This window comes from Palaemon carinicauda, chromosome 9, assembly GCF_036898095.1.
Source record: "Palaemon carinicauda isolate YSFRI2023 chromosome 9, ASM3689809v2, whole genome shotgun sequence".
Taxonomy (NCBI): domain Eukaryota; kingdom Metazoa; phylum Arthropoda; class Malacostraca; order Decapoda; family Palaemonidae; genus Palaemon; species Palaemon carinicauda.
Genome location: NC_090733.1, coordinates 124,216,845 through 124,243,645, shown reverse-complemented (window position 1 = coordinate 124,243,645; position 26,801 = coordinate 124,216,845). Strand labels below are relative to the sequence as shown.

The following is a 26,801-nucleotide window of genomic DNA, read 5'->3' as shown; positions in this document are numbered from 1 at the left end:
TTTTGTTTGAATGCCAGGGCCATGCTTCCGCCCCTGACATTATGAACTCTGGGTCACACCACTCCTTGTTGGGAAGGGGAGGGATTACTGTAGAGGTACAGTCAATGACCAGCTTAACCCAAGAAGACATTGTGTTCTTTGTGATCATCTCCTCTACCCTGCACGCATCGGCAAACAGATGTTTCGCACGAGGGCGAGCTCCTCTTCTGCTTTTGGGATACCACATTAGCACTCTCACAGGACACAAAAGCAGCTGATCAGGATCATCGGTTACTTGCCTAAGACTCAAAATCTGAAAGGATATAAATCTGGGGTCTGAGAACATTGGATTTTGAGTCTTTGCAACGAACTCATAGACAAAGTTGAATGAAACCTGGCTCCCTTCCCTTGAATGGGCAATGTTGTAGGAAAGACCATGCACCCCATTGACTCTCTTAGCAAGGCCAAGGCAAGCATAAGACCATCTTGAGGGTCAGGTCTTGGTCACAGGCTCCCAAGAGACTTCTTTAAGGGAATGCAAGACTTCTGTAACATTACACTAAGGTGGTCTAACTTCCGAATGAGGGCAAGCTTGCTCAAAGCTCCGCATGATCATAGACAACTCCGCCAAAGAGAAAATATCAACTCCTTTCAGTCTAAAGGCCTGACTCAAGACTGAGTGATAGCCTTCTACAACTGACATTGAGCAGAGTTTTTTGCCCTGGAGGTAAAGTAAAAATTTGGCAATTAAAGGGATATTGGTTTTGAGGAGAGACACCCCTTCCAATACACCAACGACAAAAGACCGCCTGCTTCGCCTGGTAAACTGAGGATGACGACCTCCTGGCGTATCCAAACATCTGTTTTGCCACTGGTTGTGAAAACCTCTGACTGAGAAGATGCTGGATAACCTCCAGGCTTAAAGTCGTACGGATGTGACGGACTTGTGGTATTATTATTATTACTATTACTTGCTAAGCTACAACCCTAGTTGGAAAAGCAGGATGCTCTCAGCCCAGGGGCTCCAACAGAAAAAATAGCCCAGTGAGGAAAGGAAGCAAGGAAAAATGAAATATCCTAAGAGCAGTACCAACATTAAAATAAATATTGCCTGTAGAAACTATAAAAACCTTAACAAAACTAGAGGAAGAGAAATAAGATAGAATAGTGTGCCCTAGTGTACTCTTAAGTAAGAGAACTCTAACTCGTAACAGGTTGGGAAGGGGAGGGAACTTCCTTGGAACCTCTGCCAGCATCAGTAGAAGGTTTGGGTACCATTCTGCCTGCAGCCACAGCTGAGCTATCAGTCACTGAAAGGTTGGTTGCTGAACTGACCCTATAGAAGAGTTTCATCACGAGGCAAGCCATGGGGAAAGCATAGGCATCCAGGTTGTCCCAAGGGAGTTGGATGGTATCCTGGAATGTTGCCTGTGGGTCCTGTACTGGTGAGCAGTACACCTGGAGTTTCCAATTTAGGGACACTGCAAACCGGTCTATGACTGGCGAACCCCACGAAGTCATTACTTTGCTTGCTATCTGAGAACTCAAAAACCACTCAGAACTGAGTCTTCTGGATCAGACAGTCTCCTTGGGTGGAGAGGGGGCTTAGGCACTGATCATATGTATATATGTTAAGTCTCTAGGACACTGTAATGTTAAGGTATTGTCACAGTCCCTGGCCTCTGCCATTCATGAGTGACCTACAAAAAAAAATGTTTCTTTTTGCCTGGTATGAACTCAGCTGACAGGAAGATCGCATTGTCCTTTGTCCAATGCAGGGCAAGGTTGCCATGAAATAGTACCTCCTTGTTTCTTTACACACATCACTACAGAGTGACCTGGCAAAAGTTGTTGAAAAGTGTAGAAGAGAAAGGAATATTGCTTGAAGTGAGCTCATGCAAAGACGACTGTCTGGCACCAGGTGACCTAACAGTCACTGCTAATGGTGGGCTGGCAGCAACGCTCGCTAAAGGAATGGTTGCACCGCTTCTTTGACCCTTGAGATTTTGTCCTGCAATGGGAAGACTTTTGCTTGAAAAGTATTTATCCTCATCCCAAGGTATACAATGTCCTGATTTGGCTCTCAAGTCTAACTTTCCCTCTTTAACCCAATCCCCAGATCAAGGAAAAACCAGATGTCTGTGTCAATGGAGGAGTACTGTCTCCATCGAGTCTGCCAGGATTAGCAAGTCGTCTGGATAACTAAGGAGACGAATGCCATGGCATGGGCCCAGGCTGAGACTAAAGTGAACACACTTGTGAACACACTTGTGAACACACTTGTGAACACCTGAGGGGCTGTTGACAGGCTGTGGCACAGCAACCCTGACTTGGTATATCTTGTTGTACAATACAAACCAGAGGTAGTTCCTTGAGAATGGATGGACTGGGATCAGGAAGTGGGCATCCTTTATGTCCAATAAGATCCATAAAGTCTTTCAATTTTGCAGCCTGTCTGACTGTGGCTGCGATCTCAACCTTAAACAGAGTCTGTTGGGCAAATTCGTTCAAAGCTGAGCGATCGATAACCGGTCTCCAGCCTCCAGGCGTTTAAGCCAAATGTTAAGTGTGAGTCAGAAGCATCAGTGTCCTTACACTTACTCCTGATGCCTTAATCTAATGAATAACAGTAAGGAAAACAGGTCAGGGCTGAGAGGGGGGGGGATTATCTGGCATCAACAGGGAATTATTTTTGACCGAGGATACTAGCAAATACTTCCTGGTCCTCTTCCTCTTCCTGACAAATCTTTCCCACAGTGCACCCATAACAAGGGGACACTTGCACACATGAACATCGCCACAAAAGGTACCAAGAGAATGGGGAACAATCGACATGTCCGACATAAACCTACCACACCATAACTTCTACTGGGTCACTATCGCACAGCTTTACATTCATCCATCATAAAGTCTAACAGTCAAAAGAAATAAGTCCAAAGTAAAACGGTAAGATTCAACACCAAGCAGAAGGAGATGAAGAGCAGCAGAGCATGGCCTCACTCCATGCTAACATCGACAGGAAAGCAAATCCTCAATCCTGTCGTTAGCAACTACCTTCTTAACAATCTAATGGCTGCTCCAGCTTGCACAGTACAATACAGTGGAACCTCTACATACGAATTTAATCCGTTCCAGAACCAACTTCGGATGTAGAAAATGTTCGGATGTCGAAACGAATTTTCCCATAAGAATACATTGAAATAGGATTAATCCGTGGTTGAGCCCAAAAACCTATGATAACTTCTTAATAAACTACTACACATAATTTTCCCATGAGAATAATGAACACTAAATTAGATAATAGACATGTAAATAAGAAGAATAGACATGTAAATAAGAAGAATTAGCAAAAAATGATAAATAAGAAACGGGTTTTTAGCGTCACTTTACCTTAGAAATTCCAGCGCAGGTGTTGTTAGTCTTGCTACGCAGAGAGGAGACGGACGGGCGGCGAGGAGGTAGAGAGGTTAACTACGATAAACGTACACTACCGTAACTTATTCTAACTTACACTAAGTGAACTTTAACATAACTTAGCTTATTTTTTTTTTTTTTATTTTATATTTTTTTTTACATTTTCTTTTTTTCTTTTTGATGATTAATTTTAATCACTTTCACTCTCTACACTTAAAATTGATTGAATTTTTTTCTTTTCACTCTTTGCTGTTTTCTTTGAACCACTTCCTTCCTCTTCATCACGAGTTCGCTTCGTAGTTTTTTTAAAGAAGCTATCGATAGAAAGTTGCTTGGTACAGCTTTTCAGAATGTTTCGAAAATAAGTTAGGGAAACATCATCAAACTGCGCAACTACACAACAAACCTGCAATTTCTTTGGATGGTATTTGTCGATGAAGTCGACCACGTCTTGATATTTTCCTAACACCTCTTTTATTTGCGCCGAACCTATTGCAAGTTCACTCATGCTTTCAATAATTCCTTGCTTTACTTCTAAAGAAAGCATTCCCTTATTCCTTTTCTCACCACTACCACTACCACTTACGAAACTAAGCCTTTTAGGACCCATGATTTACGTAAAATACCGTAAAAGGATGAACGTAAAAAATCACGATTAAAACACAGTTAATAGCAGAACGCAAAGGGAACAACCACACGAAGCCGAGAGAACAGAGGAATGTCCCAAGCCACGCTAATTGAGGGTCCCTCCGAGGTCGAAGTGCTGCCTTCTATCGGCGGAAATAAAAAACACATCAGGCGCTATGAGCACCGACTACGCGTACGAGTATTGTTTACTTCGGGTGTCGAAAAAAAAATTCGGGTGTAGAGTAGGAACGTGTTCGAATTGTACTTCGCGTGTCGAAAAATTCGGATACAACCGGTACGACGAAAATTGCTTACTTCGTGTGTCGAAATAAAATTCGGGTGTAGAGTCAAAAATTTGCTCGAATTTTACTTCGGATGTTGGAAAATTCGGATGTAGATACGTTCGGATGTAGAGGTTCCACTGTACTGTACTTTTAATTAGAAGGATGAAAAGCTTGTACCTGCATACTGTTTTAACAAACAAAAAATCAATAAAACTTTCAAAAAATGATATTTTGATTATAAAATAAATTTTTGAATATACTTACCCGGTGAATATATAATAGCTGACGTCTCGGACGGCTCGACAGAAACACAAAAACTCGCGAGCGATCGCCATGAAGGTTGCGGGTGTGCCCACCAGCGCCGACTATCGGCCAGATACCGCATATACATGTAAACAGCTCCAGTTCTTCTCATTCCGCTGGGTCTCTATCGGGGAGGAAGGGAGGGCCTTTAATTTATATATTCACCGGGTAAGTATATTCAAAAATTTATTTTATAATCAAAATATCATTTTTAAATATTAAACTTAGCCGGTGAATATATAATAGCTGATTCACACCCATGGTGGTGGGTAGAGACCAGTATTAATACAATAAAGGCGTATATGCTTAGAGTTTTTTGACAGTTATATCATAACAAAACCCAAATAAATATAGGTACCTGGTAAGGAAGCTGACTCTGACGATTACTCTGCCTTGTTAGTCCGCTTTCCTCACGAAGCCCAGCCATCCTCTCAGGATGCTGAAAGACTCCCATGAGCTGTTATATCCAGGGCGGCAACCCATACAACAGGACCTCATCAAAACCCTTAATCTGGGCGCTCTCAAGAAACGATATTTGACCACCTGCCAAATCAAAAAGGATGCGAAAAGCTTCTTAGCCTTCCGTACAACCCAAAACAAGATTAAAAACATTTCAAGAGAAGATTAAAAGGATATTGGAATTAAGGGAATGTAGTGGTAGAACCCTCACCCACTACTGCACTCGCTGCAACGAATGGACCCAGTGTGTAGCAGTCCTCATAAAGAGTCTGGACGTCTTTTAAGTAAAATGAAGCGAACACCGACTTGCTCCTCCAAAAGGTCGCGTCCATAATACTTCGCAGAGATCTGTTTTGCTTAAAGGCCACGGAAGTTGCTATCGCTCTGACTTCGTGCGTCTTGACCTTAAGCAAGCAACGATCTTTTTCACTCAAGTGAGAATGAGCCTCTCGGATTAAAAATCTAATAAAATATGACAAAGCATTCTTTGACATAGGCAATGAAGGCTTCTTAACTGAACACCACAAGGCCTCAGATCCACCTCGTAAGGATTTGGTACGAGCTAAATAAAACTTAAGAGCTCTAACTGGGCACAGCACTCTTTCAAGTTCGTTGCCTACGATCTCTGATAGGCAAGGTATATCAAACGACTTAGGCCAAGGACGAGAAGGCAGTTCATTTTTGGCCAAGAAACTAAGCTGAAGCGAACATGTGGCTTTATCTGTAGAAAAGCCGATGTTTTTACTAAAGGCATGGATCTCACTGACCCTTTTAGCCGAAGCCAAGCACACTAAGAAAAGCGTCTTGAGGGTGAGATCCTTCAGGGAGGCTGAATGTAATGGCTCAAACCTGTCAGACATTAGGAACCTTAGGACCACGTCTAAGTTCCATCCAGGAGTAGCCATACGACGCTCCTTAGAGGTCTCGAAGGACTTAAGGAGATCTTGGAGATCTTTATTATTGGACAGATCTAAGCCTCTATGTCTAAACACAGAAGCCAACATGCTCCTGTAGCCCTTAATAGTGGGAGCCGAGAGGGAGCGAACATTTTTCAGATGCAGGAGAAAGTCTGCAATTTGGGCTACAGAGGTACTGGAAGAGGAAATGGATGATGACTTGCACCAGTCTCTAAAGACTTCCCACTTCGACTGGTAGACCTTGATGGTAGAAGCTCTCCTAGCTCTCGCAATCGCTCTGGCTGCCTCCTTCGAAAAACCTCGAGCTCTTGAGAGTCTTTCGATAGTCTGAAGGCAGTCAGACGAAGAGCGGGGAGGCTTTGATGAAGACTCCTTACGTGGGGCTGCCGTAAGAGATCCATCCTTAAAGGAAGACTCCTTGGAACGTCTACCAGCCATTGAAGTACCTCTGTGAACCACTCTCTCGCGGGCCAGAGGGGAGCAACCAACGTCAACCTTGTCCCTTCGTGAGAGGCGAACTTCTGCAGAACCTTGTTGATGATCTTGAACGGAGGGAATGCGTACGCGTCCAGGTAAGACCAGTCCAGTAGAAACGCATCTATGTGGGCTGCCTCTGGATCTGGGACTGGAGAGCAATAGGTCGGGAGCCTTTTGGTCAACGAGGTGGCAAAGAGGTCTATGGTGGGTTGACCCCAAGTCAGCCAAAGACTCTTGCACACATCCTTGTGGAGGGTCCATTCTGTGGGGATCACCTGACCTCTCCGACTGAGACAGTCCGCCAAGACGTTCAAGTCCCCCTGGATGAATCTTGTCAACAGGGAGATGCCTCGATTTTTTGACCAGATGAGGAGGTCCCTTGCGATGACGAACAGTGTGTGGGAGTGAGTGCCTCCTTGCTTGGAGATGTACGCCAAGGCTGTGGTGTTGTTCGAATTGACTTCTACCACTTTGTTTCGAAGAATGCTCTCGAAACTTGTCAAGGCCAAGTGAACCGCTAACAGCTCCTTGCAGTTGATGTGCATGCTCTTCTGATCCGACGTCCAAAGACCCGAACATTCCAGACCGTCCAGAGTCGCTCCCCAACCCAAATCCGACGCGTCTGAGAACAACACGTGGTTTGGGTTCTTGACCGCCAGGGACAGACCCTCTCGCAAACTTATGTTGCTGTCCCACCAGTTCAGGCACGTCTTTACTGGCTCGGAGATCGGGATTGACACAGCTTCCAAAGTCTTGCTCTTGTTCCAGTAAGAGTCTAGATGGAACTGGAGAGGGCGAAGGTGAAGTCTCCCTAGTGAGACAAATTGCTCCAGGGATGACAGAGTCCCTAAGAGGCTCATCCAACTTCTCACTGAGCAACGGTCTTTTTTCAGCATGAAGCGGACTTTGAGCAGGGCTTGCTCTATCCTGGTGGCAGACGGAAAAGCCCGAAAAACTAGACTGCGAATCTCCATCCCCAAATAGAGAATCTCCTGGGAGGGATTCAGTTGAGACTTTTCTAAGTTCACCAACAGTCCCAACTCCTTTGCCAGACCCAATGTCCATTGAAGGTCCTGCAGACAGCGATGGTGGGACGATGCTCTGAGAAGCCAGTCGTCCAGGTACAGGGAGGCTCGAATTCCCGATAAATGAAGGAATTTTGCCACATTCCTCATGAGCCTCGTAAACACGAGAGGAGCAGGGCTGAGGCCGAAGCACAGTGCTCGGAACTGGTACACCACATTCCTGTAAACAAACCTCAGATACTGTTGAGAATCTGGGTGTATAGGAATGTGGAAGTACGCATCCTGCAGGTCGAGAGAGACCATCCAGTCTCCCTCTCTGACCGCCGCTAGGACGGACTTCGTGGTCTCCATCGTAAATTTTGTTTTTAAAACAAAAACGTTGAGCGCACTGACGTCCAGCACTGGCCTCCAACCTCCTGTATGCTTTGGTACTAGGAAGAGACGGTTGTAAAATCCCGGTGATTGAAGGTCCGAGACTTTCACCACCGCTCCCTTCTCTAGCAACAGAGACACCTGCTGATGTAGAGCTTGTCTCCTTGACTCCTCTCGATACCTGGGAGAGAGGTCTAAAGGAACTGTTACTAGAGGAGGTCTGCGTACAAAAGGTATTTTGTACCCCTCCTTGAGCAACAACACAGACTCTTGGTCTGCACCCCTCTTCTCCCAGGCCTGCCAGAAGTTGTTCAGTCTGGCCCCTACCGCTGTCTGAGGACGTGGGCAGTCAGACTCTGCCACGGGAGGACTTGGATCCTCTCCTCTTGCCTCTTTTACTGTCGGCACGAGCGCCTCCCCTGCTGGGGGCTCTGCCACGAAAGGGCGGGATAAACCTAGTCGCTGGGGTATCGATCTTGGGTCTCACTACATAAGACGATGAAGGAGCACCCTTGCGAGCAGAAGCAGCCATCAGGTCGTGTGTATCCTTCTGCACCAGCGAAGCCGCAATGTCCTTGATCAGCTGTTGAGGAAACAAGGCAGCTGATAAGGGGGCAAAGAGAAGCTCCGACCTTTGACAGGGGGTCACTCCTGCCGAAAGGAACGAGCAAAGAGTCTCCCTCTTCTTCAGGACTCCAGCCGTAAAGGTAGAGGCGAGCTCATTGGAACCATCACGAATGGCTTTGTCCATGCAGGACATAATAAGCACGGAAACATCCTGGTCGGCCGACGAGATCTTCCTGCTTAATGCTCCTAGAGACCAATCTAAAAAGTTAAAAACTTCGAAGGCCCTGTAAACCCCTTTAAGGAGATGGTCAAGGTCCGAGGAGGACCAATAAATCTTAGAGCGTCTCATGGCCAGGCGACGGGGAGAGTCTACGAGGCTTGAGAAGTCTCCCTGGGCAGAGGCAGGGACTCCCAAACCGAGAACTTCTCCCGTGTCATACCAGACGCTCGCTCTAGAAGCTAGTTTAAAAGGAGGGAAAGCAAAGGCCGTCTTCCCCAAACTCCTCCTGGTAACCAACCAGTCGCCTAGCAAACGTAAAGCCCTCTTAGAGGAGCGAGAGAGTACTAGCTTAGTAAAAGAAGGCTTCGAAGTAGCTAGGCCTAGCGCAAACTCTGACGGAGGCGAACGAGGAGCAGAAGTTACAAAATGGTCTGGGAAAAGATCCTTAAAAATCATTATGATTTTCTTAAAATCCATAGAGGGTTGAGCAGCTTTAGGCTCTTCTCCGTCTGATAAAACACCCAAAGGAATATCAGTAGGTGGAGGATCAGCAACATCCTCATCTGAAGGAACCTCGTCCGACAATTGTTGAGTCTCAAGCAAAGGAGAGACCTGCCGCGGTGGCAATGCTTGACAGGCAAAGTCCACGAGCAAAGGAGCAGCAGTAGCAGTCAAGGAAGCGACGTCATGTCGCTGCTGAAAGGACTGACCAGCAACAACAACAGGAGTTGAAGGACGCTCGACGTCAAGTCGAGACTGCCTTGACTGCCTAGATTGAGCAGTCAAAACAACCCTTGACTGCGGTGCTTGACGCTCAACGTCAAAACAAGGCAACTGAGATGGTTGGCGAACGTCCTGAACGTCAACACGAGACTGTGGTAGCGGCTGAACGTCAACACGAGACTGTGGTAGCGGCTGCACGTCAACACGAGACTGTGGTAGCGGCTGAACGTCAACACGAGGCTGCGGCAGCGGCTGAAAGTCAACACGGGACTGCAGCGAGTGAGGATCCAAGTCACGTGACTGACGTGACAAACTACCGACATCACGTTTCATAACGTCAAAAGGACGAGTAAAAGCTCGTTTGGGCGGCTGACGGCCAGTCTCGATCAGCGTAACGGCGAGGATCATCGTGAACCCGTCAACGGTATACTCCTCCATAAGGGAGGCAAGCTTAGTCTGCATATCCTGCAGGACAACCCATTTAGGATCAACGGGAGTCGGGACGGGCCGAGACGATGGTAACGACTGTGTCGGCAAAACATTGCCTTTACTGAGACTCTCGGAGCCCGTGTTACGCTTACGCTTAATGGGCGAACAGTCTTCCGACGACTGCAGAGGGTCAGAGCTGTCCCAATGGCTACAGCCAGGATACTGGACCTGTCCTGAAGGGACTGACTTCCGCTTCAAGGGTCTAGAAACCTTGCGCCAAGGTTTCTTTTGCGAGAAGCCTACGGATGACGAGGAGAAAACAGCCTCGCTCGTCTTATGGTAGGGGCGATCTTGACGAGACACGCCCGATACCAAAGAGGGAACGTCTGTACGTTGGTTAAAGCCTCTCGTCCCCTTAAGTCCTACGACATTACTTCTCCCTGGTGCAGGGGAGCCTGAAAGAGGTCTCGGACTAGGTGAACGACAAGCACGTACAGACGAACCCTAGGTCGCAACACTAAAAACACTTTGCGCACTTATCACTTTATCCCCACGATTTTCTGATTTGGCACTCTGACACTTCAATAAATTCACATCCGACATGAGTTGATTACGGTCCGATGCTAAGGACTCAACTCTCTCGCCCAAAGCTTGAATGGCAAGCAACATATCCCGCATGGAAGGTTCATGAGTGCTAGTAGAGGGTTCAGGAACAACTACTACAGGGGAAGGATTAGGTTCAGGGGCATGGGAGGAGGAAAATTCCAACGACCTAGAGGAGCTTCTCCTCACCCTATCTCTCTCCAACTTACGAGAATACTTATCAAACTCTAGCCAGTCGAATTCCGACAAGACCACGCACTCATCACACCGATCTCCTAATTGGCAGGTTTTACCCCGGCAATTAGAACACACGGTATGTGGGTCGAGAGAGGCCTTGGGAAGACGTTTGTTACAATCCCTAGCATTACATTTGCGAAATTTAGGTCCAGGGATAGGAGAAGGGTCAGCCATTTTGAACAGTCAAAGAAAATCCAAAAACAAATCCAAAGTCATCAACAATAAACACTAGCCAAAAAAGGGTTCAAGAGTTTTAATTGAAGAGAAAAACACCTGTCACTGCGAAAGCTCAAACAACCAAAAAGAAGTACTTCACCAAATTGACAAAAAACTCCAGGTTAACAGCGAGCGGAATCAACTTGTCGACAAGACCGACAGAGAAGAACTGGAGCTGTTTACTGTACATGTATATGCGGTATCTGGCCGATAGTCGGCACTGGTGGGCACACCCGCAACCTTCATGGCGATCGCTCGCGAGTTTTTGTGTTTCTGTCGAGCCGTCCGAGACGTCAGCTATCATATATTCACCGGCTAAGTTTAATATTTAAAATTGAATTATAAGATAAAGAAACATACCTGCATTCTTTATTTTTACATTGCCCATTTGGAAAGTAAAGGCAGAATGTGAGCCAATCATGGCGTTGCTTTTTTTCCGGCTTTGGTTTTTGGTGTAGGAACGGGCACTCAGCTCCCCGTTTACATTTATTCTGCAAGAAATATTTGCACACACCGGTCCCCTTTTCTTGATGTTTGGGTGGATGACGAAATCTACATTCTTTTCCGTAAGGACAGGAATCTTTCAGGTAATTCTTACAAATTGTTTTCTTCAGCTCTTGAAAGTCATTTGAATTTCTGGTTTGCATCTCTGTATCTGAAAAAAAAATATTTTAAACATGAAACAAAGATTTATTACTGCAAGCATAGCATAGATCATACTGCAAGCATAGCATGAATCATACTTGTGCTATCTTTAACATGATGCTAAGGAGTATGTCTTTAAAATGTGACGACTAGTAGAACTGATGAAAAAATCCCCAATTTTTTAATTTATATTTTTCCTAATCATACAAAACTGACACCTTTAATAGGAATATGATGTAAACAAAGCTGTAATGGGCAATTAAGCTCTTAGTGAGGTAAACAGCTGGCAGCCGCCTGCTGGGTAGTGGGGGAAGCCCCGCCCACCCGACAGATAACACTAACCTTCACTTTTACCTTTAGCCTGGGACTAGCAGGGTTGTTGAGAAGGATCATACAACTAAAAGGTCTCGGGTGTATGATTACAAAAAATACAAATCGATTCAAATATGACAAATTTGGAAATAATTTGTATTTTTCCTAATTCTACAAACCTGAAGCTCTTAAACCTTTTACCCCCAAAGGACGTACTGGTACGTTTCACGAAACTCATCCCTTTACCCCCATGGACGTACCAGTACGTCCATGCAAAAAACTGCTATTTACATTTTTTTTTTGCATATTTTTGATAATTTTTTGAGAAACTTCAGGCATTTTCCAAGAGAATAAGACCAACCTGACCTCTCTATGACGAAAATTAAGGCTGTTAGAGCAATTTAAAAAAAATATACTGCAAAATGTGCTTGAAAAAAAATAACCCCTGGGCGTTAAGGGTTGGAAAGTTCCAAATAGCCTGGGGGTAAAAGGGTTAATAGTGGAGATATATTTCGGTGAAAGCTGAAATTAGCCGTAAATCTTTTACACAAGGTGTAACTACCCGCCGCTAGTTAACAAAGAGGGAGCGGGGGTGGGTTTAGACCAAACACACTGCTCACACTAGCACTAGGAACAACATCATTTTGCAATTGGGGCAAGATTTCCTGGGGGAAGGTGAAGGCGGGACCATTATGTGCAAAGAGCTCCAGGTTTGTATAGTCAGGAAAAATGCAAATTACTTCCAAACTTGTAATTTGTTCTGGCACTAAATACAAACCTTTCACCTCTTTACACAAGAGACACCCTCAAGTGGGTGGACATCCTAAACACTAACTGGCTGGTGACTGACCAGGGATGCTACGCTGTGCTTTGCACAGGCTGTTTAAAGACACTCTGTCACCTCGCTAACTTTGAGAGTTAATGGCCTGGCCAATCTGTGAGAACGTATAAGAACGAAGCTTTGTAACTTGACTAGGTAAGCGTAAATTTGGACCTAAGTCCTACAATTAACTTAAACGTTGTCCAATTTCACCTAGTATGGAGGTTGGGGACATAAAAATATATACTGTATACATATATCAGGTCACACAAAGGACAATGGTACCGACCCGTAGTCAGAGGAAGTTAGCTTTTTCGGTAGCTGAAAACCCCGAGAGAGAGGAGAATGAGGTACAAATATACCTGTAATGTGCACATTCATTCTAGGGTTATTATTGGGAAACATCTGCCCTCCACCGACTGCTAATTGTCCTACAAGGGAGCTGAGGTGTTTTTGACCACGTGTGCAGCTACCACAGGACCTATCAAGAAAGTATCTAGATTCCTGTGGGTTACATCTTGCAGGTAGTGGGCTGTGAACATTGTTTGACATTACCACGTGACCACTTGTAACACCTGCGTAACAGATATAAAACTAACAATAAAATAAAATAAAATCTAAAAATAGCGATAAAAATAAACATACAGTGAACCCTCGCTACTTCGCGGTTCGACCATCGCGGATTCACCACTTCGCGGATTTTTTCCATGACCCATATATATACAGTAATATATATATATATATGTATGCATGTATTTATGTATATATGTAGGTATGTATATGTGTATACATATAAATATATATATACACACACACACACACATATATATATATACATATATATATATACATATATATATATATATATATATATATATATATATATATATATATATATATATATATATATATATATCCAAAGTAGGAAGATGTGATGTAGTTCTAAGGGAAAAGTATGGGAAATATGTCTGGGTAATAAGCAAAGCTCTACCTCCAGTTTGTTTCTTCATTATGATCAGAGATAAATGTAAACAAAACATTGGTTGCCATTTTTTATCGTGCTTTTTAGCGTGTTTAGGAAATGCATGATATAAAATCACCTTTAATATTTGTGCCTGTTTTAGTTTAGGGTACTGTAGTACATGCATTAAGTTTTCTGTACATTAAAGGGTAGTTTGTTAACAGAACTACGTACAAGGGAAGGTTTTAAAAGTCTGAATATACATGTTGAATAAATAGGTAAATATGGTGTCACTACAGTACTTCGCGGATTTTCACCTATCGCGGCCGCGACTGGAACCTATCTACCGCGATAAACGAGGGTTCACTGTAAAATATAATGTTAAAAGCTCCGCCGCAATCGCCCTCCCCGACACTTAAAAAACTAACAAATATAGGATAAAGAACGGTAACGGAACAGAGTGAAGTTTCTGAAACCGATCAAAGAAACACAACTACAGTACGCAGAAATTAATCTAAAATATCCCAACCCTCCGGGACGGGAGGATAACATCATGGATGGATAACACAAGGAGGGGAGGGAGAGTCGGGAGACGAGCGCAAACCAAGTTTCGAACCCCTGGTGGCCAACCAAAGCGAAACGAGAAGAGAGCGCTACCTGAACTGACGTAGGGAGCGTATGGCCAACCCCCCCACCTCAAGGAACTTCCTGTGTACTACCATAGAGCACGTGGCCAAAGCCAACCCCCTCCGAAGAAGAGGGAGGCGAAGGCGTAAGGGGAAGGGACCCAAGAGGTGGGGTGGGGAGAGACCAGAACAAAATCAGGTGACCATCGTGAACGAAGGGAGGAGGGAGCCACCCACCGAAACACAAAGGAAAATCTTAAACGGCGGCAAGCATGTAGCCTAGCTCCTGCGATCGACTTGTATTTATTGATATACAGTATATATTTTGTATGCTAAAGTACAATAAAACAATGACAGACATAAATGACAATCAAAATAAAAGCGAACACGCAAAATGAGAACCTTATGGGAAAAAGAATACAGATATAATATAAAACTACAGTAAACCTAAACCTTTCGAAATCGGGAATAAGCCGAAACAGAAAGGGGAACAGGCAAATAAAAAACAAAGGTCTTCCGAAATCGGGAAAAAACGATTCAGAACAACCATAACGTATACTTTTCCCCGAAATGGACTCAATACAAAAAGGCTGGCAAGAAAGCTACCCACCGAACCGCTTACGGATCGACTAAGTAGGATATCAAACACAGCGCTAACAAACCTGAAGGGTATATCCGCTAAAATTATAAAAATGAAAAATAAAAGATCATACCAAAATAAGAAATAGATGTCCAAATCATATATCAGGGTTAAAAATAGTATAAGGAACTAAATGCAAACCCTATAAACAAAGATATCACTAGTAAGCAACACAATGGCCATAGCGAACCCCCGAAAGGGAATATATATAAACAAAAGGCCAAACACGATTAAGAATAAAAAGGTGTCGCTACCAAGAAATCCCAAACAGACAAATATAATACTCAACTTAGAAGCAGGGATCTCTAAAACGTCGGACATCTTCCAAAAATAACACAAAGCACACAAGCAAAACAAAACACGCTGACCAACGCAAGTGCTGAAGAGGAATGAAGATGGGGGGGGTGGGAAGATGTAGGGGTAGAGATGGGGGTATGTTGATGGAGGAGAGGTCTAATTGGTGAGGGATCTATGGTCGTGGTTCAATCACGCCCCAGTTTTCTATACAGACACACAATGAGTGAGCGAGCTAGGTTTATTCCTGGCATTCCATGCATCTCTTTTTCTCTGGTATTTTCAGCAATAATTATGCCTTAGAAATGGTGAGCTAGAGGAGCAATTCACTGGGAGACACAGGTCCCTCGCCCAGAAATAGATTTTTCCTTCGTCAAAATCCCTTTTTTGAATGCCAGAGGTGTACTAAACCTCATGACATCATGAGCTCTGGGTCTACAGTCGAGAGGAGTCAAGTCCATATGTAGGGTTCGTTCTATTACAGTGATACCTCTGGATACGAAAGTTTCTGCTTACGAAAAATTCAGGATACGAAAAGTGATTCGAAGATTTTTATGCCCCAGTATACGGATAAAATTTCAGGATACGAAAACCTTACGAGATCCCAACTCTTAGCCGAGAGTAATTTTAAAAAGCGCGCGCCGCCAGACTTTGAACTTGGGTAGACTCACTTACAGCCTCCCGCTCACCCATTGGTTATCTCCCTACTCAGAAGCTAGCTGACGCCATAAGATCCTGCTTTCCTATTGGTCGGCAACTATCCCAGCTTGCTTACGCACGGGCGTTCATCTCTCTCTCTCTCTTTTCGTTCCGACCGCGGTATCGTTAACAGACATTGTGTGCTTTCGCTTGTTTGACGTAGTGTTAATATACAGTACATTCGTACGCCACGTGTTATTGTTATTAAACATTCGTTACTGAGCACTGTACTGTATTAGTGTTTACTATACATAGTACTGTATATAACGTACGTAGTGTTTTATATTACGTATTACTGTAGCCATGGGTCCCAAGAATGTTGCCGAAGGAAAGAAGAAGACGATGATGCTCTCGATGGAGACGAAACTTGAAATCGTAAAAAAGTACGAGTCTGGCATGCGTTTAAGTGCGATCGCCAAGGAGTATGGCCGGAATCCATCTACGATAGGCACCATCCAGAAGCAGAAGGCGGCCATCAAAGCAGCGACACCTTCTAAGGGCGTCACTATTTTCTCCAACAAGAGAACCCACGTGCATGACGAGATGGAGAGGCTGCTTCTTGTGTGGATCAAGGACAAAGAGATCTCAGGAGACACCATCACTGAGACTACAATTTGCCAGAAGGCCTCCGCCATTTTCGGTGATCTCGTGCGTTCTCAGGCCGAAGAAGGGGCAGGAGAAGAAACATCCCAGCAGGAACCCCCGAGTTCAAGGCTTCTCGTGGGTGGTTCGAGAAATTCAAGAAAAGGACTGGCATTCATTCAGTGGTACGGCATGGGGAGGCAGCCAGCTCGGACACGAAAGCCACCGAAGCCTTTGTTAAAACGTTCGACGAGTTGATTCTGCAGGAAGGCTACAGTTCGCAGCAAGTTTTCAATTGCGACGAAACTGGACTTTTTTGGAAGCAAATGCCTCGTCGGACGTTCATCACGGCGGAGAAGAGGCTACCCGGACATAAGCCTATGAAGGACAGGCTTACCCTTGCTTTTTGTGCAAACGCCAGTGGGGACTGCAAGATAAAGCCCCTGCTGGTGTACCATTCAGAAAATCCCCAAGCCTTCAAAGCCCACAAAGTCATCAAGGAGAACCTTCCCGTGATGTGGAGGGCGAATGCTAAAGCCTGGGTAATGAGGCAACTTTTCATTGATTGGGTGAATGTCTGCTTCGGTCCGACTGTCCGAAAATATTTGGAAGAAAAGCGCCTCCCTATGAAATGTCTGCTGGTGTTGGACAATGCTCCAGCTCACCCTCCTGGCCTCGAGGAATATCTTCTGGCCGAGTATTCCTTCATAAAGGTCCTATATCTACCGCCTAACACCACCCCTCTCCTCCAGCCCATGGACCAGCAAGTTATTTTAAATTTTAAAAAATTGTACACGAAGCATCTCTTCCAGAGATGTTTCCAAGTCACAGAGTACAAACTTCACTCTGCGTGAATTTTGGAAAGATCACTTTAACATCGTGATATGCCTCAAACTCATCGATCTCGCTTGGCAGGAAGTTTCGAGGCGTACCCTGAACTCATCTTGGAGGAAGCTGTGGCCTGATGCTCTCTCTGCACGAGACTTCGAGGGGTACGGGAAGCCTGGAGGCGAAGCCGAGATCGTTGACGATCCTGAACCAATTCAGCAGTCTGAGGTGGCTGACATCATACATCTTGGTACGTCCATGGGGCTGGAAGTTAGCGCCGAGGATATAGATGAACTTATCGAGGAGCACCACGAGGAGTTGACGACGGACGACCTGAAGGAGTTGGAGATGATGCAAGTGAGTGATGTTCAAGAGCAGTTCTCTAGCGGTGATGAGGAGGATGTTACACCTTTGAAAAGGGCAGACATTAAGAAAATTCTCGCATGTTTCCATAAAATGGCAGACTACGTCGAAAAGGAACATCCAGAAAAAGTTTATACCAACCGTGCAGTTCAACACTGCAATGACGTTTGCCTAACGCATTTTAGAAATGTGTTGAAAAGTAGGCAGGAACAAGCTTCAATGGATAGTTTCTTATTAAAGAGGACAGCGGTATTAGTAGGCCAAGACTAAGGTGAAAGTGAAGAAAAGAAACAGAAAAGAGGAAGGGATGAAGAATTAGAAGGTGAAAGTAAAGAAAAGAAACAGAAAAAAGAAAGTGATGAAGAAGTAGAAGAGATTTAGAAAATATGAAAAACGTAAAGTTATAAAAAAGCAAAAAAAAAATTCAATTTTAAGTTTTATGTTACCGTTAAGTGTTAAAGTAATTTTTTCTTTCATTTTATAGTTTTCCATACGTAATGTTAAGTGTTAATTATTTCTGCCATTTTTTTATTTCGTAAAGTTTAAGTGTTAATGTGTTAAGTGTGTAAATTACTATACGTAGTCTGTCACTTGTTACGTTTTCTGCCTTATGCCATCCTCCTCTGCCGCGACTTCGCTATCGGACATCGTCTCAATCAAAATGGAGTTTTTATGATAAAATGTTATTTTCATTAGTAAAATAAATTTTTGAATATACTTACCCGATAATCATGTAGCTGTCAACTCCGTTGCCCGACAGAAATCTACGGACGGGATACGCCAGCGATCGCTATACAAGAGGGGGGTGTATTCACCAGCGCCATCTGTGGTCAGGTACTGCAGTACTTCTTGTCAACACCACCTCAATTTTTCCTCGGTCCACTGGTTCTCTATGGGGAGGAAGGGTGGGTCAATTAAATCATGATTATCGGGTAAGTATATTCAAAAATTTATTTTACTAATGAAAATAACATTTTTCAATATTAATCTTACCCGATAATCATGTAGCTGATTCACACCCAGGGGGGTGGGTGAAAACCAGTGTACATGTTAATCAAGAAGCTAAGTATCCCGTATTTCATATTATCAGTTATTCAAAATAACAGATGAAATTATAAGTACCTGGTAAGGAAGTCGACTTGAACCATTACTCTGCCTTTAATAAGTACGTCTTCCTTACTGAGCGCAGCGGTCCTCTTAGGAGGCTGAACAACTCTAAGGTGCTGAAGTATAAAGGGCTGCAACCCATACTAAAGGACCTCAACACAACCTCTAACCTAGGCGCTTCTCAAGAAAGAATTGACCACCCGCCAAATCAACAAGGATGCGGAAGGCTTCTTAGCCCACCGTAACAACCCAAAACAACAATAAAAGCATTCAAGAGAAAGGTTAAAAAAGGTTATGGGATTAAGGGAATGTAGTGGTTGAGCCCTCACCTACTACTGCACTCGCTGCTACGAATGGTCCCAGGGTGTAGCAGTTCTCGTAAAGAGACTGGACATCTTTGAGATAGAATGATGCAAACACTGACTTGCTCCTCCAATAGGTTGCCTCCATAATACTCTGCAGAGAACGGTTCTGTTTGAAGGCCACTGAAGTAGCCACAGCTCTCACTTCGTGTGTCCTTACCTTCAGCAAAGCAAGGTCTTCATCCTTCATGTGAGAATGAGCTTCTCTAATCAGAAGCCTTATGTAATAAGAAACTGCGTTCTTGGACATAGGCATCGAAGGTTTCTTAATGGCACACCATAAGGCCTCTGATTGCCCTCGTATAGGCTTTGACCTTTTAAGATAGTACTTTAGAGCTCTGACAGGGCAAAGAACTCTCTCTCGTTCGTTACCCACCATGTTGGAAAGGCTAGGAATTTCGAACGATCTAGGCCAAGGACGTGAAGGAAGTTCATTTTTTCCCAAAAAACCGAGCTGTAAGGAACATGTAGCTGTTTCAGATGTGAATCCTATGTTCCTGCTGAAGGCGTGAACCTCACTAACTCTTTTGGCTGTTGCAAGGCAGACGAGGAAAAGAGTTTTGAGAGCAAGGTCTTTGAAAGAGGCTGACTGGAGAGGTTCAAATCTAGGTGACATAAGGAACCTTAGGACTACGTCTAGATTCCAGCCTGGAGTGGACAAGCGACGTTCTTTAGAGGTCTCAAAAGACCTAAGGATGTCCTGTAGATATTTGTTGGAGGAAAGATCCAAGCCTCTGTGGCAGAAAACTGCTGCCAACATACTTCTGTACCCCTTGATCGTAGGAGCCGAAAGAGATCTAACATTCCTAAGATGTAACAGGAAGTCAGCAACTTGGGTTACAGAGGTACTGGTAGAGGAAACTGCATTGGCTCTGCACCAGCTTCGGAAGACTTCCCACTTGGATTGATAGACTCTGCGAGTGGATATCCTCCTTGCTCTGGCAATCGCTCTGGCTGCCTCCTTCGAAAAGCCTCTAGCTCTAGAGAGTCTTTCGATAGTCTGAAGGCAGTCAGACGAAGAGCGTGGAGGCTTAGGTGTACCTTGTTTACGTGAGGTTGACGTAGAAGGTCCACTCTTAGAGGGAGAGTCCTGGGAACGTCGACCAGCCATTGCAGTACCTCTGTGAACCATTCTCTTGCAGGCCAAAGGGGAGCAACCAGCGTCAGCCGTGTCCCTTCGTGAGAGACGAACTTCTGAAGAACCCTGTTGATGATCTTGAACGGCGGGAATGCATACAGGTCGAGGTGGGACCAATCCAGCAGAAAAGCATCCACGTGAACTGCTGCCGGGTCTGGGATCGGGGAACAGTACAATGGGAGCCTCTTGGTCATCGAGGTAGCGAACAGATCTATCGTTGGCTGACCCCACAAGGCCCAAAGCCTGTTGCACACATTCTTGTGAAGGGTCCATTCTGTGGGGATGACTTGACCCTTCCTGCTGAGGCGATCTGCCGAGACATTCATATTGCCCTGAATGAATCTCGTTACCAGCGTGAGCTTTCGACTTCTTGACCAAATGAGGAGGTCCCTTGCTATCTCGAACAGCTTCCTCGAATGAGTCCCTCCCTGCTTGGAGATGTACGCCAAGGCTGTGGTGTTGTCGGAGTTCACCTCCACCACCTTGTTTAGCAGGAGGGACTTGAAGTTCATTAAGGCCAGATGTACTGCCAACAACTCCTTGCAATTGATGTGAAGCGTTTCCTGTTCCTTGTTCCATGTCCCCGAGCATTCCTGTCCGTCCAAGGTCGCGCCCCAGCCCGAGTCTGATGCGTCCGAGTAGAGATGAAGATCGGGGGTCTGAACAGCTAAAGAGAGACCCTCCTTGAGAAGGATGTTGCTCTTCCACCACATTAGAGTAGTCCTCATCTCTTTGGTAACAGGAATAGAGACCGCCTCGAGCGTCATATCCTTGTCCCAGTGAGCTGCTAGATGGTACTGAAGGGGGCGGAGGTGGAGTCTCCCTAACTCGGTGAACAGGGCTAACAATGACAGAGTCCCTGTTAGACTCATCCACTGTCTCACCGAGCATCTGTTCTTCTTCAGCATGCTCAGGATGCACTCTAGGGCTTGGTTGATTCTTGGGGCCGACGGAAAAGCCCGAAAAGCCTGACTCTGAATCTCCATTCCCAGGTAAACGATGGTTTGGGAAGGAACAAGCTGGGACTTCTCTAAATTGACCAATAGACCCAGTTCCTTGGTCAAATCCAAAGTCCATCTGAGACTCTCCAGACAGCGACGACTTGTGGGGGCTCTTAAAAGCCAGTCGTCTAAATAAAGGGAGGCTCTGATGTCCGCCAAGTGAAGGAATTTCGCAATATTCCTCATCAGTCGCGTAAACACCAGAGGTGCCGTGCTTAGGCCAAAACACAGGGCTTGGAATTGGTACACAACCTCTCCAAAGACGAATCTCAGAAAAGGTTGGGAGTCTGGATGGATGGGAACGTGAAAGTAGGCGTCTTTCAGATCCAACGAGACCATCCAGTCCTCCTGCCTGACCGCTGCTAGGACCGACTTCGTCGTCTCCATAGTGAACGTCTGCTTGGTGACATAAGCATTGAGCGCACTGACGTCCAGCACCGGTCTCCAACCTCCTGTCTTCTTGGCCACCAGGAAGAGACGGTTGTAAAAGCCCGGGGATTGATGATCCCGGACTATCACCACTGCCTCCTTCTGTAACAGGAGCGACACCTCTTGATGTAACGCTAGCCTCTTGTCCTTTTCCTTGTAGTTGGGAGAGAGGTTGATGGGAGAAGTGGTCAGAGGGGGATTGCGGCAGAACGGAATTCTGTAACCCTCCCTTAGCCACTTGACAGACTGAGCGTCTGCACCTCTTCTTTCCCAGGCTTGCCAGAAGGTCTTGAGTCTGGCTCCTACAGCTGTCTGGAGAGGAGGAGAGTCAATGCTTGCTTTTCGTGGACTTGGCACCTTTCTTGGACCTGCCCCTGTGACCGTCTGGGCGGGTACTTCCTCGGCTGGGGGCTCTGCCACGAAAGGGCGGAATAAATCTGGTAGCAGGTGTATCAGCCACTGGGGTGCGGTAAGTTCTCGGTACTGAAGGTACAACCTTAGCCTTACGTGCTGAAGAGGCCACGAGGTCATGCGTATCCTTCTGTATAAGAGCCGCAGCCATCTCTTTGATTAGATCCTCAGGAAACAGGAACTTGGAGAGAGGAGCAAACAGTAACTGTGACCTCTGGCAAGAGGTGATACCAGTAGAAAGGAAGGAGCAAAGTTGTTCCCTTTTCTTGAGGACTCCCGAGACAAAAATAGAAGCAAGTTCGCCAGAACCATCGCGAATTGCTTTGTCCATACAGGACATGATCAGCATGGCCGAGTCTTTGTCAGAAGGGGCAGTCTTCTTGCTCAAGGCCCCCAGGCACCAGTCGAGGAAATTAAAAATTTCAAAGGCGCGAAAGACTCCCTTCAAGAAGTGGTCCAGATCAGAAAAGGTCCAGCAGACCTTAGAGCGTCTCATAGCCGACCTACGGGGAGAGTCAACCAAACTTGAGAAGTCAGCCTGGGCAGAGGCAGGGATCGCCAAGCCTGGTTCCTCTCCCGTGGCATACCAGACGCCCGACTTAGAAGTCAGCTTAGGAGGAGGAAACATAAAAGACGTCCTTCCCAGTTGCTGCTTGGACTGCAACCAATCCCCTAAAATTCTCAAAGCTCTCTTTGATGATCTAGCGAAGACAAGCTTAGTGTAGGCAGACTTAATAGGCTGCATGCCTAGAGAAAACTCGGATGGAGGAGAACGAGGGGTAGCAGAAACAAAGTGTTCAGGGTATAACTCTCTGAACAGCGTCAGGACCTTACGAAAGTCAATGGAGGGTGGCAACGACTTGGGTTCCTCCACATCAGAAGAAGGATCTTCCAGGTGAGCAGCTTCATCCTCAGAAACCTCATCACCTGAGGGTTGAGAAGCGAGAGGTAACGATAAAGCGGTATGCTGAATGGTTGAATCCTGAAGAACGGGTGCATGCGCACTTGCGGATTCATCATCAAGTCTCTGCTGAAGAGGATGAGGGCTGGTAATGACAAAGTCATGAGGCTGGGATGAAGGAGGTTCTGCGGGGGTCTGAGGAGCAAGTGAGGTGAGAAGCGAATGCTGTAAGGCATGAGGCTCATGCGGTTCATGTTGAATTCATTAAAATCGAATTCCGAAAGCCCGGCACATTCCTCACATCGATCTTCCAACTGACAGGATTTTCCCCTACAGTCGGAACAAACGGTGTGAGGATCAACCGAGGCCTTCGGAAGACGCCTATTACAAGTCCTAACACTACATCGTCTTTGTCTAGGAGCTTGAGAATGGTCGGACATCTTGAATTAGAGAACAGTCAAGGGGGGTTTCCAAATTAAAGCAAAGATCGTTATACCATTAATCAAAATCAATCCAAAAGCTATCTAAGCTAAGGGAAAAGCTTCCTGTATAGCGAAAGCTAAATTTCAGAGCAATACTTCACCAAAACCGTGAACAAAGACTCCAAAATCAAGAGCGTATCCATGTAGGTCTTGCCGGCGGCACGACAGAGGAAAAATTGAGGTGGTGTTGACAAGAAGTACTGCAGTACCTGACCACAGATGGCGCTGGTGAATACACCCCCCTCTTGTATAGCGATCGCTGGCGTATCCCGTCCGTAGATTTCTGTCGGGCAACGGAGTTGACAGCTACATGATTATCGGGTAAGATTAATATTGAAAAACAAAGTTTTATGAATACTTACCTGGCAGTTATATATATATAGCCGAGTCTCCGACTGCGGCAGAATTTAATCGAAAATCGCGGCAACCGCCTTGTGGTGGTTGTGTGGTTAGATGGTTAACAACCCTTACAGGGTGGTACTTGGAATCATTCCCATTTTCTGTTCCTCAGATTATCTTTGCCCGACCTGTCTCCTGAGGGGAGGTGGGTGGGCTTTAAAATATATATATAACTGCCAGGTAAGTATTCATAAAACTTTGTTTTATCATAAAAACTCCATTTTTATGAATAGAACTTACCTGGCAGTTATATATATATATATAGCTGATTCACACATTTGGAGGAGGGAAACAGACAGAAAAACATAGTTGGGGAAACAACAGAGTTGTAGGAGAACAAACACCTTGATTCCTTACCTGCTAAGGTAGCTGACTTCAAAGGTAACTGCCTCAAGAGTCGCTTTCCCTTAGGAGTGTTCAGCCAGGAGTAGACCTGCTACGCTGCAAACAACTCAATCGAGTCTGTCAAAGGGGTAGGACCAACAACTTGACTAGACTTCAGAAAACTACCTTCCCATATAAAAAACCTGCAACCTTACTAAAGCTAACCATCTAACCTTACAGAAATAGATATAAACTATCTATCTGGACTGAGGGAACCGTACCACAGGACGAGGACCTCAGACAACCATAAAAAATGTTATTTTCATTAGTAAAATAAATTTTTGAATATACTTACCCGATAATCATGTAGCTGTCAACTCCGTTGCCCGACAGAATTCTACGGGAGGGATACGCCAGCGATCACTATACTAGAAGGGGGTGTACTCACCAGCGCCACCTGTGGCCAGGTACTGCAGTACTTCTTGTTGACACCACCTCAATTTTTCCTCGGTCCACTGGTTCTCTATGGGGAGGAAGGGTGGGTCAATTAAATCATGATTATCGGGTAAGTATATTCAAAAATTTATTTTACTAATGAAAATAACATTTTTCAATATTAAACTTACCCGATAATCATGTAGCTGATTCACACCCAGGGAGGTGGGTGAAAACCAGTGTACATGACTATAAGATAGCTAAGTATCCCGTATTTCATATTATCAGTTATTCAAAATAACAATGAAATTATAAGTACCTGGTAAGGAAGTCGACTTGAACCATTACTCTGCCTTTAATAAGATCGTCTTCCTTACTGAGCGCAGCGTTCCTCTTAGGAGGCTGAACAACCCTAAGGTGCTGAAGTATACAGGGCTGCAACCCATACTAAAGGACCTCTACACAACCTCTAACCTAGGCGCTTCTCAAGAACGAATTGACCACCCGCCAAATCAAAAAAGGATGCGGAAGGCTTCTTAGCCTACCGTAACAACCCAAAAAACAACAATAAAAGCATTCAAGAGAAAGGTTAAAAAAGGTTATGGGATTAAGGGAATGTAGTGGCTGAGCCCTCACCTACTACTGCACTCGCTGCTACGAATGGTCCCAGGGTGTAGCAGTTCTCGTAAAGAGACTGGACATCTTTAAGATAAAATGATGCAAACACTGACTTGCTCCTCCAATAAGTTGCATCCATAATACTCTGCAGAGAACGGTTCTGTTTAAAGGCCATAGAAGTGGCTACAGCTCTCACTTCGTGGGTCCTTACCTTCAGCAAAGCAAGGTCTTCATCCTTCATGTGAGAATGGGCTTCTCTAATCAGAAGCCTTATATAATACGAAACTGCGTTTTTGGACATAGGCATCGAAGGTTTCTTGATTGCACACCATAAGGCTTCTGACTGTCCTCGTATAGGTTTTGACCTATTAAGATAGTATTTCAGAGCTCTGACAGGGCAAAGAACTCTTTCTAGCTCGTTACCCACCATGTTGGAAAGGCTAGGAATTTCGAACGATCTAGGCCAAGGACGTGAAGGAAGTTCATTCTTAGCTAAAAATCCGAGCTGTAAAGAACATGTTGCTGATTCGGATGTGAACCCAATGTTCTTGCTGAAGGCGTGAACCTCACTAACTCTTTTAGCTGTTGCAAGGCAGACGAGGAAAAGAGTTTTGATAGTAAGGTCTTTGAAGGAAGCTGACTGGAGAGATTCGAACCTAGGAGACATAAGGAACCTTAAGACTACGTCTAGATTCCAGCCTGGAGTGGATAAACGACGTTCATTAGAAGTCTCGAAAGATTTAAGGATGTCTTGAAGGTCCTTGTTGGAGGAAAGGTCCAAACCTCTGTGGCGGAGAACTGAAGCCAACATACTTCTGTACCCTTTAATCGTAGGAGCTGAAAGGGATCTCACATTCCTTAGATGTAATAGGAAGTCAGCTACTTGGGTTACAGAGGTATTGGTAGAGGAAACTGCATTGGCTCTGCACCAGCTTCGGAAGACTTCCCACTTGGATTGGTAGACTCTACGAGTGGATACCCTCCTTGCTCTGGCAATCGCTCTGGCTGCCTCCTTCGAAAAGCCTCTAGTTCTAGCGAATCTTTCGACAGTCTGAAGGCAGTCAGACGAAGAGCGTGGAGGTTTGGGTGTACCTTGTTTACGTGAGGTTGACGTAGAAGGTCCACTCTTAGAGGGAGAGTCCTGGGAACGTCGACCAGCCATTGTAGTACCTCTGTGAACCATTCTCTTGCAGGCCAAAGGGGAGCAACCAGCGTCAGCCGTGTCCCTTCGTGCGAGACGAACTTCTGAATGACTCTGTTGATGATCTTGAACGGCGGGAATGCATATAGGTCGAGATGGGACCAATTCAGCAGAAAAGCATCCACGTGAACTGCTGCTGGGTCTGGAACTGGGGAACAGTACAAAGGAAGCCTCTTGGTCATGGAGGTGGCGAACAGATCTATCGTAGGCTGACCCCACAAGGTCCAAAGTCTGTTGCACACGCTCTTGTGAAGGGTCCATTCCGTGGGGATGACTTGATCTTTCCTGCTGAGGCGATCTGCTGAGACGTTCATGTTGCCCTGAATGAACCTCGTTACCAGAGTGAGATTTAGACTTCTTGACCAAATGAG

The 26,801-nt window shown here is 45.3% G+C and overlaps 1 protein-coding gene across 2 annotated transcripts in view; it reads right to left on the bottom strand.

Moving 5' to 3' along the window:
• The window catches only part of LOC137647127 (uncharacterized), a 98,288-nt gene that overhangs the window by 50,059 nt on the left and 21,428 nt on the right, over positions 1 to 26,801 (bottom strand). For both annotated transcript variants that reach the window (XR_011045530.1, XM_068380378.1), the window contains exon 2: positions 11,213 to 11,507. Coding sequence is in view for 1 of the 2 variants with exons in the window: in XM_068380378.1 (XP_068236479.1) it covers positions 11,213 to 11,499 (287 nt within the window). In the remaining variant the exon portion in view is untranslated. The remainder of the gene's footprint in view (positions 1 to 11,212; positions 11,508 to 26,801) is intronic.